Genomic DNA, 14,537 nt, shown 5'->3' on the forward strand with positions numbered 1-14,537 from the left:
GTCTTGGTAAAGTTGGTAGTAACTACGTTTGTGCCACTGTATGTTTTCATTAACCATAGACTGGTTTAATATTCATTGAACGTTCATTAGGACTATGGCAGCAGCATTTCCTATCAAGCCTGATAACGTTTATATTGTAACATTTACTCAGTCTAAGATTGCGGGGGCGCCTGAATATTCCCTACTGAGGACTGGTGGTGGTATGGAAACAAATGCGGCTTGGATGGCAGTGTGCTAATAACGATGAGCCTTGAATCTCGCTATTACATGCAAAGAATATAACACATATATAAACACGTAAAGAACGAACGCTGAGATTTCGTAATCTATTAGTACAATCAGCCACAATACATCGGCACGAAGCCCTCAAAATTGAATAGAAAAACATGTACTTAAACGAAAACGGTCACAAGCGAGGTCTCAATACCGAAGTAGAGTCCTATAACGATACGCACAATATTGTATAAAAGACGAATACGAAACATATACAAATACGACCCCAATGATCGGAGCCAGAGCTAGTACCACTGAACCGAACGATTCAGAACGGGGGGGGGGGGGGGGGCGAAGCCTGACTTACAAGTCTCGAGATCTGATCCACCTTAGCTGATGGACATACGTCACGTGACCTGTAATAAGTCACTGCCCACATGGAAAGCACATGTGGCTAAAAACGGTGAAATGTAGCCTGAATAAATAGAGGGCGACAGATATGATGACCAACGGCATTACACTATGATAATTTAAGCTGTCTTTAAACGGATATATTGGTATGGCAATTTGCATCTTTTAATAAACCTCTGTAAAAATGTCGCAAATTAACGAACGAAAGAAGCAGCTGTTAATTGGCAGTTTTGTTTATAGCCAACAAGCTAAACATAAAACAAAGAACAAGCTGTCATTAAATCCCATCTATAAAAACAACTGACAGTTGTAACTGTTAATGGTTTGACATATTATGTGTTACTTTTAGTTAACGTACTTTCTAACTGATTATAGGTTACCATAAGCTAATGACCATCATGATTTACTGGCGTAAGTTGTTTTGCTAGTTGATTAATTTTATCAATAGAACAATTGATTGGAATGGTGAAAGGAGCGAAAATAACATTTCTCGTCTAAGTGGAGTCCATTAGACCTTATAGTGATTGACAGTTGAGTATTGTTTTAAATGATTATAGTTGTCTTATTTGAATGCTGCATGTGAGACTACAACCAGTGTTACGTGTATTCTGCTATAGTTAATATTAAAAGCGGCATAAGCAAATTTCACTTCTGGCCGGATTAGACTATATTCTGTCAAAGTTTCATAATGGGGTTTCTCCTTTTCATTAACCTATACAAAGTAAACCATTGCTTCTATATATAACTCTATACTGTACACGTTTTGGTTGGTCTTCAGTAATTATTACTGATCGCTGAAGCAACAGCATAATTATAAGCATTTGTAGTGACATCATTGCAAGAAATTAACAAATTGGATATGGTTTCTGTGTAAATGCATCAATGACGTGTGAAACCCAAAGGGGAGCAGATCGTTTAGCAGCAAACCTTCAGACAATCTTTATGTGCTTTCGCCATGAAGCATGTATTAAAACCATATGTTAATAATCGGATGATCTTGCCATTTATACTGTTACAGCATGGTCTCTTGAAGCATTGTTTATATTATCAAACTTTAAAGATACCGGGTATGGAGACAAACAAGAGTAATAGTGATATCATATGTGGATGTGACTGTCTCACCTTAAATCTCACCAAGATGTTGCACGGCCCGATTTCTATATTTAAATGATTCCAATAATTTTACTCATTAATAAGGACAAGAAATGCAGTTTAACATCATATACAGTTAGTGTATTCAGATTTATATCTTTGTTGATCAGACACGATGCATTATATAAATATTAATTTTATACATATGGAATGAAAACTGAAGCAAAGATAATACGAAGCGAGAAAGGAATTTGACTTGATTTTGGAAGAATTATAAATAAAACTTGAATTTGAATAATATTTACGTAAATAAAGCATTATCATAATGGTGTCTTATAACGTGAAACAAAATAAGAATATGATGAATTGGCAGGAATTCGTCCAAATTCAGATGTATTGACAGCAGGAATCAGAATAAAAACAAATAAATTGTTAACCGGAGTGAAGTATGTCCCTCCACTTATGACAAAATATATATACAATTATAACAGAATGGAATCTTCCACTATTTTTACGTGGTATAACAGTTCAAATATTTGACTTTAATCCTCGTGAGGTAAGTTCAAGGTTCAAATCAGGATCTGTGTAGAGCTGTGAGCGGAGTCTTGCATTCATGATCATCACACGGATAGGGTTTCCTAACTGTGGGGGAAATATTTTAAACTTATGGGGGTGGTTTGATCCTCTTAATTACAATATGTATTGGCGACCAAATGCTATGACGCACACAATTCATTATAAACAACAGCTTGTGGGATATTTTACAAAAGATTACATAACAGCAGCCAACTGAGTAAAAATTAGTACTATATATATATATATATATATATATATATGTATTACATTTACTTTTATTACTAGACAACCCAGAGTAGCACATAGCGCAGTAGCTCATTTAGAACCTCATAAATCAACGGGAAACAAGAAAGTTGAAGATAAATGTTTATTGTGCATGTACAAGTTCATCAAAAAAAAAAGGATTAGGAATTTCATTGTTGATGAGAAATTAAATTCGTTTCTGCAACTACAATAAGTCGTGTGTTAGAAACAACTATGCAGGTCCAGGCGCGTAGCCCACTTTCCTGGTGCGAAGGTAAATGTCAAAGTTTGTGTCCCAATTTTAAGGCTCAACGAATGTAAGTTTAATTATAATGCTTGTATTGATATGAATTTTCATGACAACATATCGGTTGTACTATCTTTAACGAATTATAATTTTAGGAAGTTGTGGTTGGGGAGGGGGGGGGGGGGAGGCACAACATTTGGCTGGCTTCGGTTCTGAGGAGGGGCTTAGGGAGGGGTCTTCCACTTCCCTTTGTTTCGGTGAGGGGATAAAATGCTTAGATGCAACATGGTGATACCATTTCCATCTTCAACTACATTTGTATATACTTCAGTGTATGCGAATTTGCATGTGTGTATTTTGAAATGTAAGCCATTTGATCGGGTTAGGGCGGAGGGTAGGAGATGATCCCAAAACACCAACGACTACTTCCCTGTATATATTTACTATACCAAACATGTCAAAACACAAAATAGTAGGTATGGGTGTAGGTGTCTCATATCTCAATGTTAAATTGACCCAAAATAGAGATATTGACTTTTCCATTAGAGCAGACAGTTAAGTTCCACACGACGCAGTAAAAACGTCTTTCACCGAATCAAAGTTAGAATATTCACAGATATTTCGTAGTATGATCAATGAGAAAAACCTTCTGAAATGCAGATATACACTATAGTATTTTTTCTTTAAATACATAGTTTGCCATCCTCGGATTTGTCGCTGAATGTCTGATGGAGGCGAACTCCCCCCCCCCCCCCTTTGCCTCACCTTCCCCTCTTCTTACTCGACACTTGACGTCTGTGTCGAGGTTTAGAGAGCATCATCAGCTCTAGCAATATTCCGAACATTGTACTTTCTGCAGACTTACTGGATACTGGTAAACTCCAACGAAGGTAAAACTATTCCTGTACTTGTGTGCTTGTTTTGTTTTTTATCGAATTAACAAAATTCAACATAATCGATTCTCGATAGAAACATGCGTGCACGCCTTCATCTGATGCCGGATTGAACACTTCCACCACTCGCTTTACGTGTCCATTTTGCTTGAAAAATTTGTCATGGGTAAACATTCAGTGTTAGCTCCACTGCTGACTGCCTGAGTCCTACGTGAGGCCCGGGAGTGCTCTTGGATTGTACCGTTGTAGGCTGGGTTCCTAGGAGTACTTCGCGCTCTGCAGCAAATCATTGCTCGGAAAGCATTACGAAATTTAGCTGAATAAAGAAAACAATAATAACATCATTTAAGTGATGAATTTATTGTAACTCCATGGTCAGACTGACAATAGGAAATCATGAAATAAAAACATAGTGTCTAAATCTTTGTAAAGACAGTGGGTTTGGGAGGCTGAGCAGAATTTGGTGACCAGATACCTAACCGCAAATTTTGGACACAATTCGATTGCCGTATTGTGGACGCTACACACATGGCAACCACAACACACATTTTTGTACACAAAGAGGTTTAGAGACTTACAAGGTTTACGAAATGCATGCAGCAACAGTATCTGAAGTACGACACTTAAGCGACAACTTATCTAAGAGATTTCAAGGAGCTTCATATTTATATAAAGGTTTATTGTATTGTATTAATATCTGTTCAGAAGACGGTACTCTCACTTCACATTGTTCATGAAAGAGTTTCTTATTGAACATTAAAAAAAAAATGGCTTATAACCTCGTCTATTTAAAGAAAATTTTGCAGGACGGAGAAAAGGTAGGCCCTACATGTGGGTTCGAGTCAACTTGAGAGTAAATCGATATTCAACTCCATCATAAATCATAAATAACAAAGATATATGTTGTAACACCACGACATAACCGAACTAGTCCCACCTGTACATCTATACAACTTACCGCTCATAAAATTATAGATGAGTGGATTGACGGCGCTGTTCAGGTATGTCAATAAACTAGTTATCAGGATAGGTGTGTTTGACTTGTTGTGCTCCGTCAATGGGTCAAATTTATTAAAGTATCCAAAAACCCTGAGAAGAAAGATAAATGAGATGTAAATGAAATATTATGCCTGAAACTAACTGAAGCTATTCACGATCTCTATATAGACTATAAAAGCCGACAACGCTCATAGCAATTTTTACCATAGCAACATAGGGAAATTCTGTCTTCGTAACAGAGCAATACAAATCTGGAATGATCTATCAAAAAATTTAAGTCCATAACTTCAAAACCCACATTCACCAGACATTTGAAAAAGGAATTTATTAACTCGTACTAGTATTATTTAATCTTTTCACGTATCCATCTCAGCATCATTAGGATATTATTACTGTATATTTAATCCTTACGTATATTCTGTGTTATAAATATTTGTATATTTTTCTTTTCTTTTCTCCCAGGGAGTCTCCTACATTGTTAGGTCTTTTCATGACTTTATAGGAGACTTCCTTTCCCATTGTACACAATTGGCGATAAAACAAATAAATGAATTAAAAAGGTGGCGACCCTAATTTAAGAACACTTGAAATCATTTTAACCCTGTCATGATTCCACCTGCAAAGACAGTTATTTGTGATGATTAAGCAATGATAAGAAGGATCTGGAAAACATGTAGTAAGCTTAAGAAACTTGGGATATGTACAGCATTTAACAATCGTGGAGTCATATTCAGTAAGTACACGTTAAAGGACCTTTATATGAACTACATGTAATGGATTGTTGGATTGTGACTTAATATAAAGAGAAGCCTTTCGCTTCACTAATCTTAGAATGTTAACTAAATGCAGAAGAGGGAAGGGAGCCTTTAACTTGACTATCCTAAAATGTTAACTGTATATATAGAGAAAATGAATCTTTTAGCTTCAGTAACCTTAAATGTTAACCAAATGAAGAGAGAATAGAGTTTTAGCTTCATTAACCTTATAATATAACTGAATGTTGAGGAGAGGAAAGTGGCTCTACTCGACTAACCTTAAGATGTTAACTATCTGGAAAGGCAGGAGGCACACTGCAAAGATAAGCACAACCACAATCAGCATGCGTGCTACTTTTCGACGAGACTCGATTTGTGCAGCCGTCTTGCTCTTTTCTTTGGATGATTTCGTAAGTTTTTGAGTCTCTGCATGACCTAAAGGAGTAACAAAAAATGTAGAGCTTGGCTAGATATAGTATATAAACGAATATAAACCATTGAAAAATCCTACTGTGACTCAAATTACAATAAAGTTATAGGAACAAGGAGGCGAAGAAAAGGGAATTTAAGCAAACAAATACAAAGATAGTATCGACACGGAGCCATGGAAATGATTCAAATTAAGTCGCAATTATGGTTAATCTATAACAGTCTGATCAAATTGTAAATTTAACACAGCATGGAAATTGGTTTTTATTTCCCCCTAACTATTGGGCATGCGCATTTCATAACGAAGTACAATTAATTCAATGTTGTCATTAGATGACGAATATGTCTATCTGAAAACATAAAACCTCCGTCAAACTAAAACTGCATAAAGTCAAAGTCTAAATGACATTTTTATGGAAATGCATAAGTAATGAGGTAGCATAATAATAAATCTAATTCGTGCATACCAACTTTCAGGGGAAAAGAGAGCGGCGATGGATTTGTTTGGACTCAAGGTATATCATTTACAATAACATTAACTGTATTTTGTGTACGTAGTGGTCTGAGCAGCAACTTTAATGGGGGTGACTCCCATGCCATACATACGTATTATTGCAGCGCTAGGAGTCTTTGGTTCAATTAGACGTCACTTACTCATTTCTTCTGTAGGAATTCCAGACCATAAAGTTTTACACACGTTTCTATAAGCCACGCCAATAACCGTGAGAGGAAGAACATAGTTGATAAATGTCATAAATAGGTAATAAATCGTTTGCCACACGGTATTTTGCCACCGTTTCTGAAAAGAGATAATAAAACAAGTTAACAGAGAAGGCAAGAGACAGATATGTATGTGAGCATGAATGTTAATGATCAATAGGCAGTGATATATGCATATATTGCGAAGGTATCATTGATACACATATTAATATGAACAAAACACATGTAACTGTTACAAATAGTTTTCCTGATTTGAATACACTATTTATGTATGGGCCCATTTAATATGAGCAACTTACATAATATCATAGTATATATAACTTCATTCATACACTGTACAATATATCTCATACTATTAATTTCCGTGTAAGTATCGATCAAGGTACAAACCTCTTTACAAGCCGCCAACCAATTTGGATAATCGATATGTACCAGTCCAGGCATTCGTTCGACATCATTTACAACGATAAGGGGTGAGGCAACTGTAATGGAAGCCACCCAAATGATGATAACCACAACCACCACCCTCGTAGCACTAATTTGAAACTTTAGTGGTCTGCAAATAGCCAAGTATCGGTCGACGGAAATCATCATCAGCGTATAAATAGAAACACAGAGAGATACAAGCTGACGGTGGAAGAAAGAATGACGAGAATTAATACACAACGAATTCAGTGACATACATTACCACGCATTCAGGGGTGTCGATACCAAGGTCAGGCCTCGAGAATAATGATATCACCCTGCCCCATTTTCTACTGTTCATATATCCCATACTTTCGACATACATTACCACACATTCAGGGGTGTCGATACCCAGGTCAGGCCCCGAGAATAATGATATCACCCTGCCCCATTTTCTACTGTTCATATATCCCATACTTTCGACATACATTACCACGCATTCCGGGGTGTCGATACACAGGTCAGGCCTCGAGAATAATGATATCACCCTGCCCCATTTTCTACTGTTCATATATCCCATACTTTCGACATACATTACCACACATTCAGGGGTGTCGATACGCAGGTCAAGCCCCGAGAATAATGATATCACCCTGCCCCATTTTCTACTGTTCATATATCCCATACTTTCGACATACATTACCACACATTCAGGGGTGTCGATACGCAGGTCAAGCCCCGAGAATAATGATATCACCCTGCCCCATTTTCTACTGTTCATATATCCCATACTTTCGACATACATTACCACACATTCAGGGGTGTCGATACGCAGGTCAAGCCCCGAGAATAATGATATCACCCTGCCCCATTTTCTACTGTTCATATATCCCATACTTTCGACATACATTACCACGCATTCCGGGGTGTCGATACACAGGTCAGGCCTCGAGAATAATGATATCACCCTGCCCCATTTTCTACTGTTCATATATCCCATACTTTCGACATACATTACCACACATTCAGGGGTGTCGATACCCAGGTCAGGCCCCGAGAATAATGATATCACCCTGCCCCATTTTCTACTGTTCATATATCCCATACTTTCGACATACATTACCACGCATTCCGGGGTGTCGATACACAGGTCAGGCCTCGAGAATAATGATATCACCCTGCCCCATTTTCTACTGTTCATATATCCCATACTTTCGACATACATTACCACACATTCAGGGGTGTCGATACGCAGGTCAAGCCCCGAGAATAATGATATCACCCTGCCCCATTTTCTACTGTTCATATATCCCATACTTTCGACATACATTACCACACATTCAGGGGTGTCGATACGCAGGTCAAGCCCCGAGAATAATGATATCACCCTGCCCCATTTTCTACTGTTCATATATCCCATACTTTCGACATACATTACCACACATTCAGGGGTGTCGATACGCAGGTCAAGCCCCGAGAATAATGATATCACCCTGCCCCATTTTCTACTGTTCATATATCCCATACTTTCGACATACATTACCACACATTCAGGGGTGTCGATACGCAGGTCAAGCCCCGAGAATAATGATATCACCCTGCCCCATTTTCTACTGTTCATATATCCCATACTTTCGACATACATTACCACACATTCAGGGGTGTCGATACGCAGGTCAAGCCCCGAGAATAATGATATCACCCTGCCCCATTTTCTACTGTTCATATATCTCACACTTTCGACATACATTACCACGCATTCAGGGGTGTCGATTCGCAGGTCAGGCCTCGAGAATAATGATATCACCCTGCCCCATTTTCTACTATTCATATATTTCATAATTTCGAAATCATTACACGCATGCAGGGGTGTCGATACGCAGGTCAAGCCCCGAGAATAATGATATCACCCTGCCCCATTTTGTACTGTTCACATATCCCATACTTTCGACATACATTACCACGCATTCAGGTGTGTCGATACGCAGGTCAAGCCCCGAGAATAATGATATCACCCTGCCCCATTTTGTACTGTTCACATATCCCATACTTTCGACATACATTACCACACATTCAGGGGTGTCGATACGCAGGTCAAGCCCCGAGAATAATGATATCACCCTGCCCCATTTTGTACTGTTCACATATCCCATACTTTCGACATACATTACCACGCATTCAGGTGTGTCGATACCCAGGTCAGGTCTCGAGAATAATGATATCACCCTGCCCCATTTTCTACTGTTCATATATCCCATACTTTCGACATACATTACCACGCATTAAGGTGTGTCGATACCCAGGTCAAGCCCCGAGAATAATGATATCACCCTGCCCCATTTTGTACTGTTCACATATCCCATACTTTCGACATACATTACCACACATTCCGGGGTGTCGATACGCAGGTCAAGCCCCGAGAATAATGATATCACCCTGCCCCATTTTGTACTGTTCACATATCCCATACTTTCGACATACATTACCACGCATTCAGGTGTGTCGATACCCAGGTCAGGTCTCGAGAATAATGATATCACCCTGCCCCATTTTCTACTGTTCATATATCTCATACTTTCGACATACATTACCACACATTCAGGGGTGTCGATACGCAGGTCAGGCCCCGAGAATAATGATATCACCCTGCCCCATTTTCTACTGTTCATATATTTCATAATTTCGAAATCATTACACGCATACAGGGGTGTCGATACCCAGGTCAAGCCCCGAGAATAATGATATCACCCTGCCCCATTTTCTACTGTTCATATATCTCATACTTTCGACATACATTACCACGCATTCAGGGGTGTCGATACGCAGGTCAGGCCTCGAGAATAATGATATCACCCTGCCCCATTTTCTACTGTTCATATATTTCATAATTTCGAAATCATTACACGCATGCAGGGGTGTCGATACCCAGGTCAAGCCCCGAGAATAATGATATCACCCTGCCCCATTTTGTACTGTTCATATATCCCATACTTTCGACAGACATTAGCACACATTCAGGGGTGTCGATACCGAGACCAGGCCCCGAGAATAATGATATCACCCTGCCCCATTTTGTACTGTTCATATATCCCATACTTTCGACATACATTACCACGCATTCAGGGGTGTCAATACCCAGGTCAGGCCCCGATAATAATGATATCACCCTGCCCCATTTTCTACGGTTAATATCCCATACTTTCGACATACATTACCACACATTCAGGTGTGTCGATACCCAGGTCAGGCCCCGAGAATAATAATATCACCCTGCCCCATTTTCTACTGTTCACATATCCCATACTTTCGACATACATTACCACGCATGTAGGGGTGTCGATACCCAGGTCAGGCCCCGAGAATAATGATATCACCCTACCCCATTTTCTACTGTTCATATATTTTCATACTTTCGACATACATTACCACACATTCAGGGGTGTCGATACCCAGGTCAGGCCCCGAGAATAATGATATCACCCTGCCCCATTTTCTACTGTTCACATATCCCATACTTTCGACATACATTACCACGCATTCAGGGGTGTCGATACCCAGGTCAGGGCCCGAGAATAATGATATCACCCTACCCCATTTTCTACTGTTCGTATATTTTCATACTTTCGACATACATTACCACACATTCAGGTGTGTCGATATCCAGGTCAGGCCCCGAGAATAATGATATCACCCTGCCCCATTTTCTACTGTTCACATATCCCATACTTTCGACATACATTACCACGCATTCCGGGGTGTCGATACCCAGGTCAGGGCCCGAGAATAATGATATCACCCTACCCCATTTTCTACTGTTCACATATCCCATACTTTCGACAGATATTACCACGCATTCAGGGGTGTCGATACGCAGATCAGGGCTCGAGAATAATGATATCACCCTGCCCCATTTTCTACTGTTCATATATCCCATACTTTCGACATACATTACCACGCATTCAGGGGTGTCGATCTGAAGGTCAGGCCTCGAGAATAATTATATCACCATGCCCCATTTCTACGGTTCATATCCCATACTTTCGACATACATTACCACGCATTCAGGGGTGTCGATACCCAGGCGTTTTCATGCCTTCATATATGGTAGTGATATTTTAGTGATACAACGAAATCAAATACATACGATGCAGTTTGATAACTGTGTCTAACCGTGTGGTGAAGTTAAGCATCTTACTAAGACGGCAAAGTCTGTCGCCCCCATTATTATTATTATTATTATTATCATTATGTATATCTGCTTCCACTAACCCTGCTGGTAACAGCTGTTTGGATATAATTTTAGGTCCGATGATAGGGTTTCAACTACTTTTGGGTACATTTTCGTGACTAGGCAACTACGTATTGATTATACTTTTGTAACCAAAATTTCCTCGGCCAGACACATTGTTTTATCTTACTATTAATCACACGTGGAACGCAAATTTAAAATTTGAAAAATATTTATATGTTATTATTAAATTAACTTGTCTATTTGAACTACATTGGTATACGTATCAAATAACATATTAGCAAAATTGTTAATTCCAACCCAGAAAGCTGCTTAAATCGGTCACGTGTTTCTATTACATATCGTATCATATTAATGATGACGTCAGCTCACCAGGACAAGCCCAAATGTTTATATTTATCCATTTATTTGTAAATGCTAATAATGGAGCAGTTACAAATTTGTGATGCTTTGTAAAGATGCTACTTGAGGCCATGGTACTAAAATCTTCCAACAAGCCAGTGTCAATCTTATCGTGTATGACAGCCGGCTAGTTTTACTGTGATATCAACGAAATAGAATCATAAAACGCACCGTATTTGGTGCCGGCAAAAATCCATACATTTACGTTGTCGTTTAATGTTTTATGTGATAATACCTTATTTACATCCAATTGGATCCAACTGAATAACTGCATATGAAAGAATCACACGCTTAAATGTACTTACAGTGGTTTTATATTTATGGTTACTGTAAGTTCGCAAGTAGAGGAATACGAATCACTAAATCTAAGATTTCTGCAGTTGTTTCATGTATTTACTTCGATGATATTACTTTTATAAAGTAACTGGCACGGTCTATAAGAAAAGTAGTATCAACTTCAGTTGATGTTGCAGTAACTTCTTAGGATTGAGATTGATGTTGATGTGTTGTCTTGCGTCGAGAGCGGTATTATTGGGGATGTTCCTAGACTAGAGAGGTACTTAATGGAGACGGCTTGGTAGATGGCTATTACACTTACCGTAAAGAAGCCGAGAAACTTGCACATCGGCTGACCGAGAAACCAGGACATGGAGACTCCATTCATAGCATTCAGAGGGAGGCAAATTAAAGAGACGAGAAGATCGGCCACAGCCAGATTCACGATATAAAAGTTTGTTACCGTCCTCATTTCTCTTTGAAATATTACCGCCATGCAAACCATTGAGTTACCAAATATTGATGCCAGGAATAAAATCCCAAAGAGAACGAGAATGACCACGTCATGTGAGTCAGGTTTGACAAAATGAGAGAATTGTTCAAGGATTTCATCTTGATAGTCGACATAATACTGAAAGGGATTGGCGTTGCTTGATCCATTCATCTTGAAATCTGAAAAAAAGTACAAAATATAACTTAGACAAAACAAAATTGTTTATATAGAATGTTTATATATATTAGAGGGAAGCTGTTGTAGTATATATGGTTTATGATCCTTGTAACCGTGGGTGGAGATAGGGTACATTCATGGTTTTCATGGACCATATTAAGGCCATGCATATATTAAAAGCTTTACTTTCAAATATTGACTTCAAGCAAGATAATGTGCTTATCTTAAAATAATAAGCATATAAATTATACACGTTAGCGTTATTTTAATTTAATTTAATACCAGAATGAAATGGATTAATCTACCAACCATATACATATTTGTAGCATATATAGACCAGCGTCAAGAAAATTTATATCATAATAAATCAATCCAAATAATGGTTCTATATTGACTTTCCATATAAACAATATTCTCATAACAGTCACTTTTAGCATCAGTGATTGAAACATTCATATTCAACAAAGAATTATGGAAATTCAGTTCCTAATTATATCGAGGTCATAACACAGTTGTGGGGTCTATATAAGGCGCAGGGCACAAGGGTCATGTATAGTTGCATGTACGGTAATATAGATTAATTCAGGAGAATATCTTTCAAGGGCAGTGAGATTATGTCTGTTTTCAACATTGTATTATACCTACCCCAGATGGTAAGTTACATATTCAACGTGCCGATGACAAAATAGGGTTACATCTCTATGTTCCGACGTCTCTATGTTCCGACGTCTCTATGTTCCGACATCTCTATGTTCCGACGTCTCTATGTTCCGACAATTTTTTTTGACTCTAATTTTTTTTCCCAATTTTTTTCGGACTCATTTTTTTTGGACCAAATTGTTGACCAACATGTTTTCGGACCAACTTTTTTCGGAGCAAAATTATTTTAGACCAATATATTTTTATGACAAAATTTTTTTTGGACAAAATTTTTGACACCAACATGTTTTCAAACCAACTTTCTTCGGACCACTGATTTTGGTCCCAAAAAATTTGAGTACAAACAATTACATTTCGGGTCACAAGCAATTTTCGGTCACATGCACTTTTTGGGTCATAACATTGGGCCCTTTTTTTCCTGAAAAAAAATTTGGTGCCTCCAAAAAATTGTGTCCCCCAAAAAGGTGGGTCAGAAAAAATGTTGGTCCAAAAAAATTAAGTCACCCCCAAAAAAAATTGGGTCCCAAAAAATTTGGGGCCAAAAAAATTAAGTCCCCCAAAAAAATTTGGTCCGAAAAATGGGGGACCAAAAAGATTGAGTCTCCCAAAAAAATTGGGTCCGAAAAAATTTTGGTCAAAAAAAATTAGAGTCCAACAATTTGTCGGAACATAGAGACGTCGGAACATAGAGACGTCGGAACATAGGGATGTCACCCAAAAGAGTCTCATGTTGTGTGAAAACAACCGCTTTACACAGAGATTACAGTAACTACTGTAAATCTTAAAGTTTTGTACCACAGTAAAAACTGGATTGTGCTGACAACATTTGATAAATCGGTAGTATGTTCTATTACGTTTACAGTAAGGACTGAGGATATGTGTATTCCCAAACAGAGCCCAACAACTCAGTGGCGGCGGAACCGGGGGGGGGGGGCTTGGGGGGCTCAGCCCCCCCAATGAAAAAGTTGAGGGGGCAAATGCATGATAAGCCCCCCAATATTTACCAAGGCTCCGAAACGTGCATCTGCCCATTTTTCAATGCATACTTGTCGATCTGTCCGATGCACACGTATACTAGATAGGTGTAATAATTTTAGTAATTGCACGGGGCCCGTCCCCTGGCTATAGACCACATTGTCACCCCAACCGCGTCTTCACGCCCCGTGAAAAGTGGAAGCAGTGAGTGTGAGTACCGGTAAGCGTAACACAACTTCGTCTTAGGCCAATGACTTGCCTCATTTCAGCCAGTTCTCCAACATCCCATTACTTAGGAGCGTCCATATAAACAGTCAGGGCG

The 14,537-nt window shown here is 38.7% G+C and overlaps 1 protein-coding gene across 5 annotated transcripts in view; it reads right to left on the reverse strand.

Moving 5' to 3' along the window:
- Positions 1-3,698: 3,698 nt before the first annotated feature.
- The window catches only part of LOC139973982 (orexin/Hypocretin receptor type 1-like), a 56,536-nt gene continuing 45,697 nt past the window's right edge, over positions 3,699-14,537 (reverse strand). For all 5 annotated transcript variants that reach the window (XM_071980891.1, XM_071980889.1, XM_071980890.1 and 2 more), the window contains 6 exons: positions 12,233-12,582; positions 6,969-7,205; positions 6,513-6,657; positions 5,708-5,864; positions 4,634-4,764; positions 3,699-3,991 (listed from right to left, as the gene is read on the reverse strand). In XM_071980891.1, the coding sequence (XP_071836992.1) occupies positions 3,807-3,991; positions 4,634-4,764; positions 5,708-5,864; positions 6,513-6,657; positions 6,969-7,205; positions 12,233-12,574 (1,197 nt within the window). In that variant the 5' untranslated portion in view covers positions 12,575-12,582 and the 3' untranslated portion in view covers positions 3,699-3,806. The remainder of the gene's footprint in view (positions 3,992-4,633; positions 4,765-5,707; positions 5,865-6,512; positions 6,658-6,968; positions 7,206-12,232; positions 12,583-14,537) is intronic.

The sequence above is a fragment of the Apostichopus japonicus genome, chromosome 9, assembly GCF_037975245.1.
Source record: "Apostichopus japonicus isolate 1M-3 chromosome 9, ASM3797524v1, whole genome shotgun sequence".
NCBI classification, from domain to species: Eukaryota; Metazoa; Echinodermata; class Holothuroidea; order Aspidochirotida; family Stichopodidae; genus Apostichopus; species Apostichopus japonicus.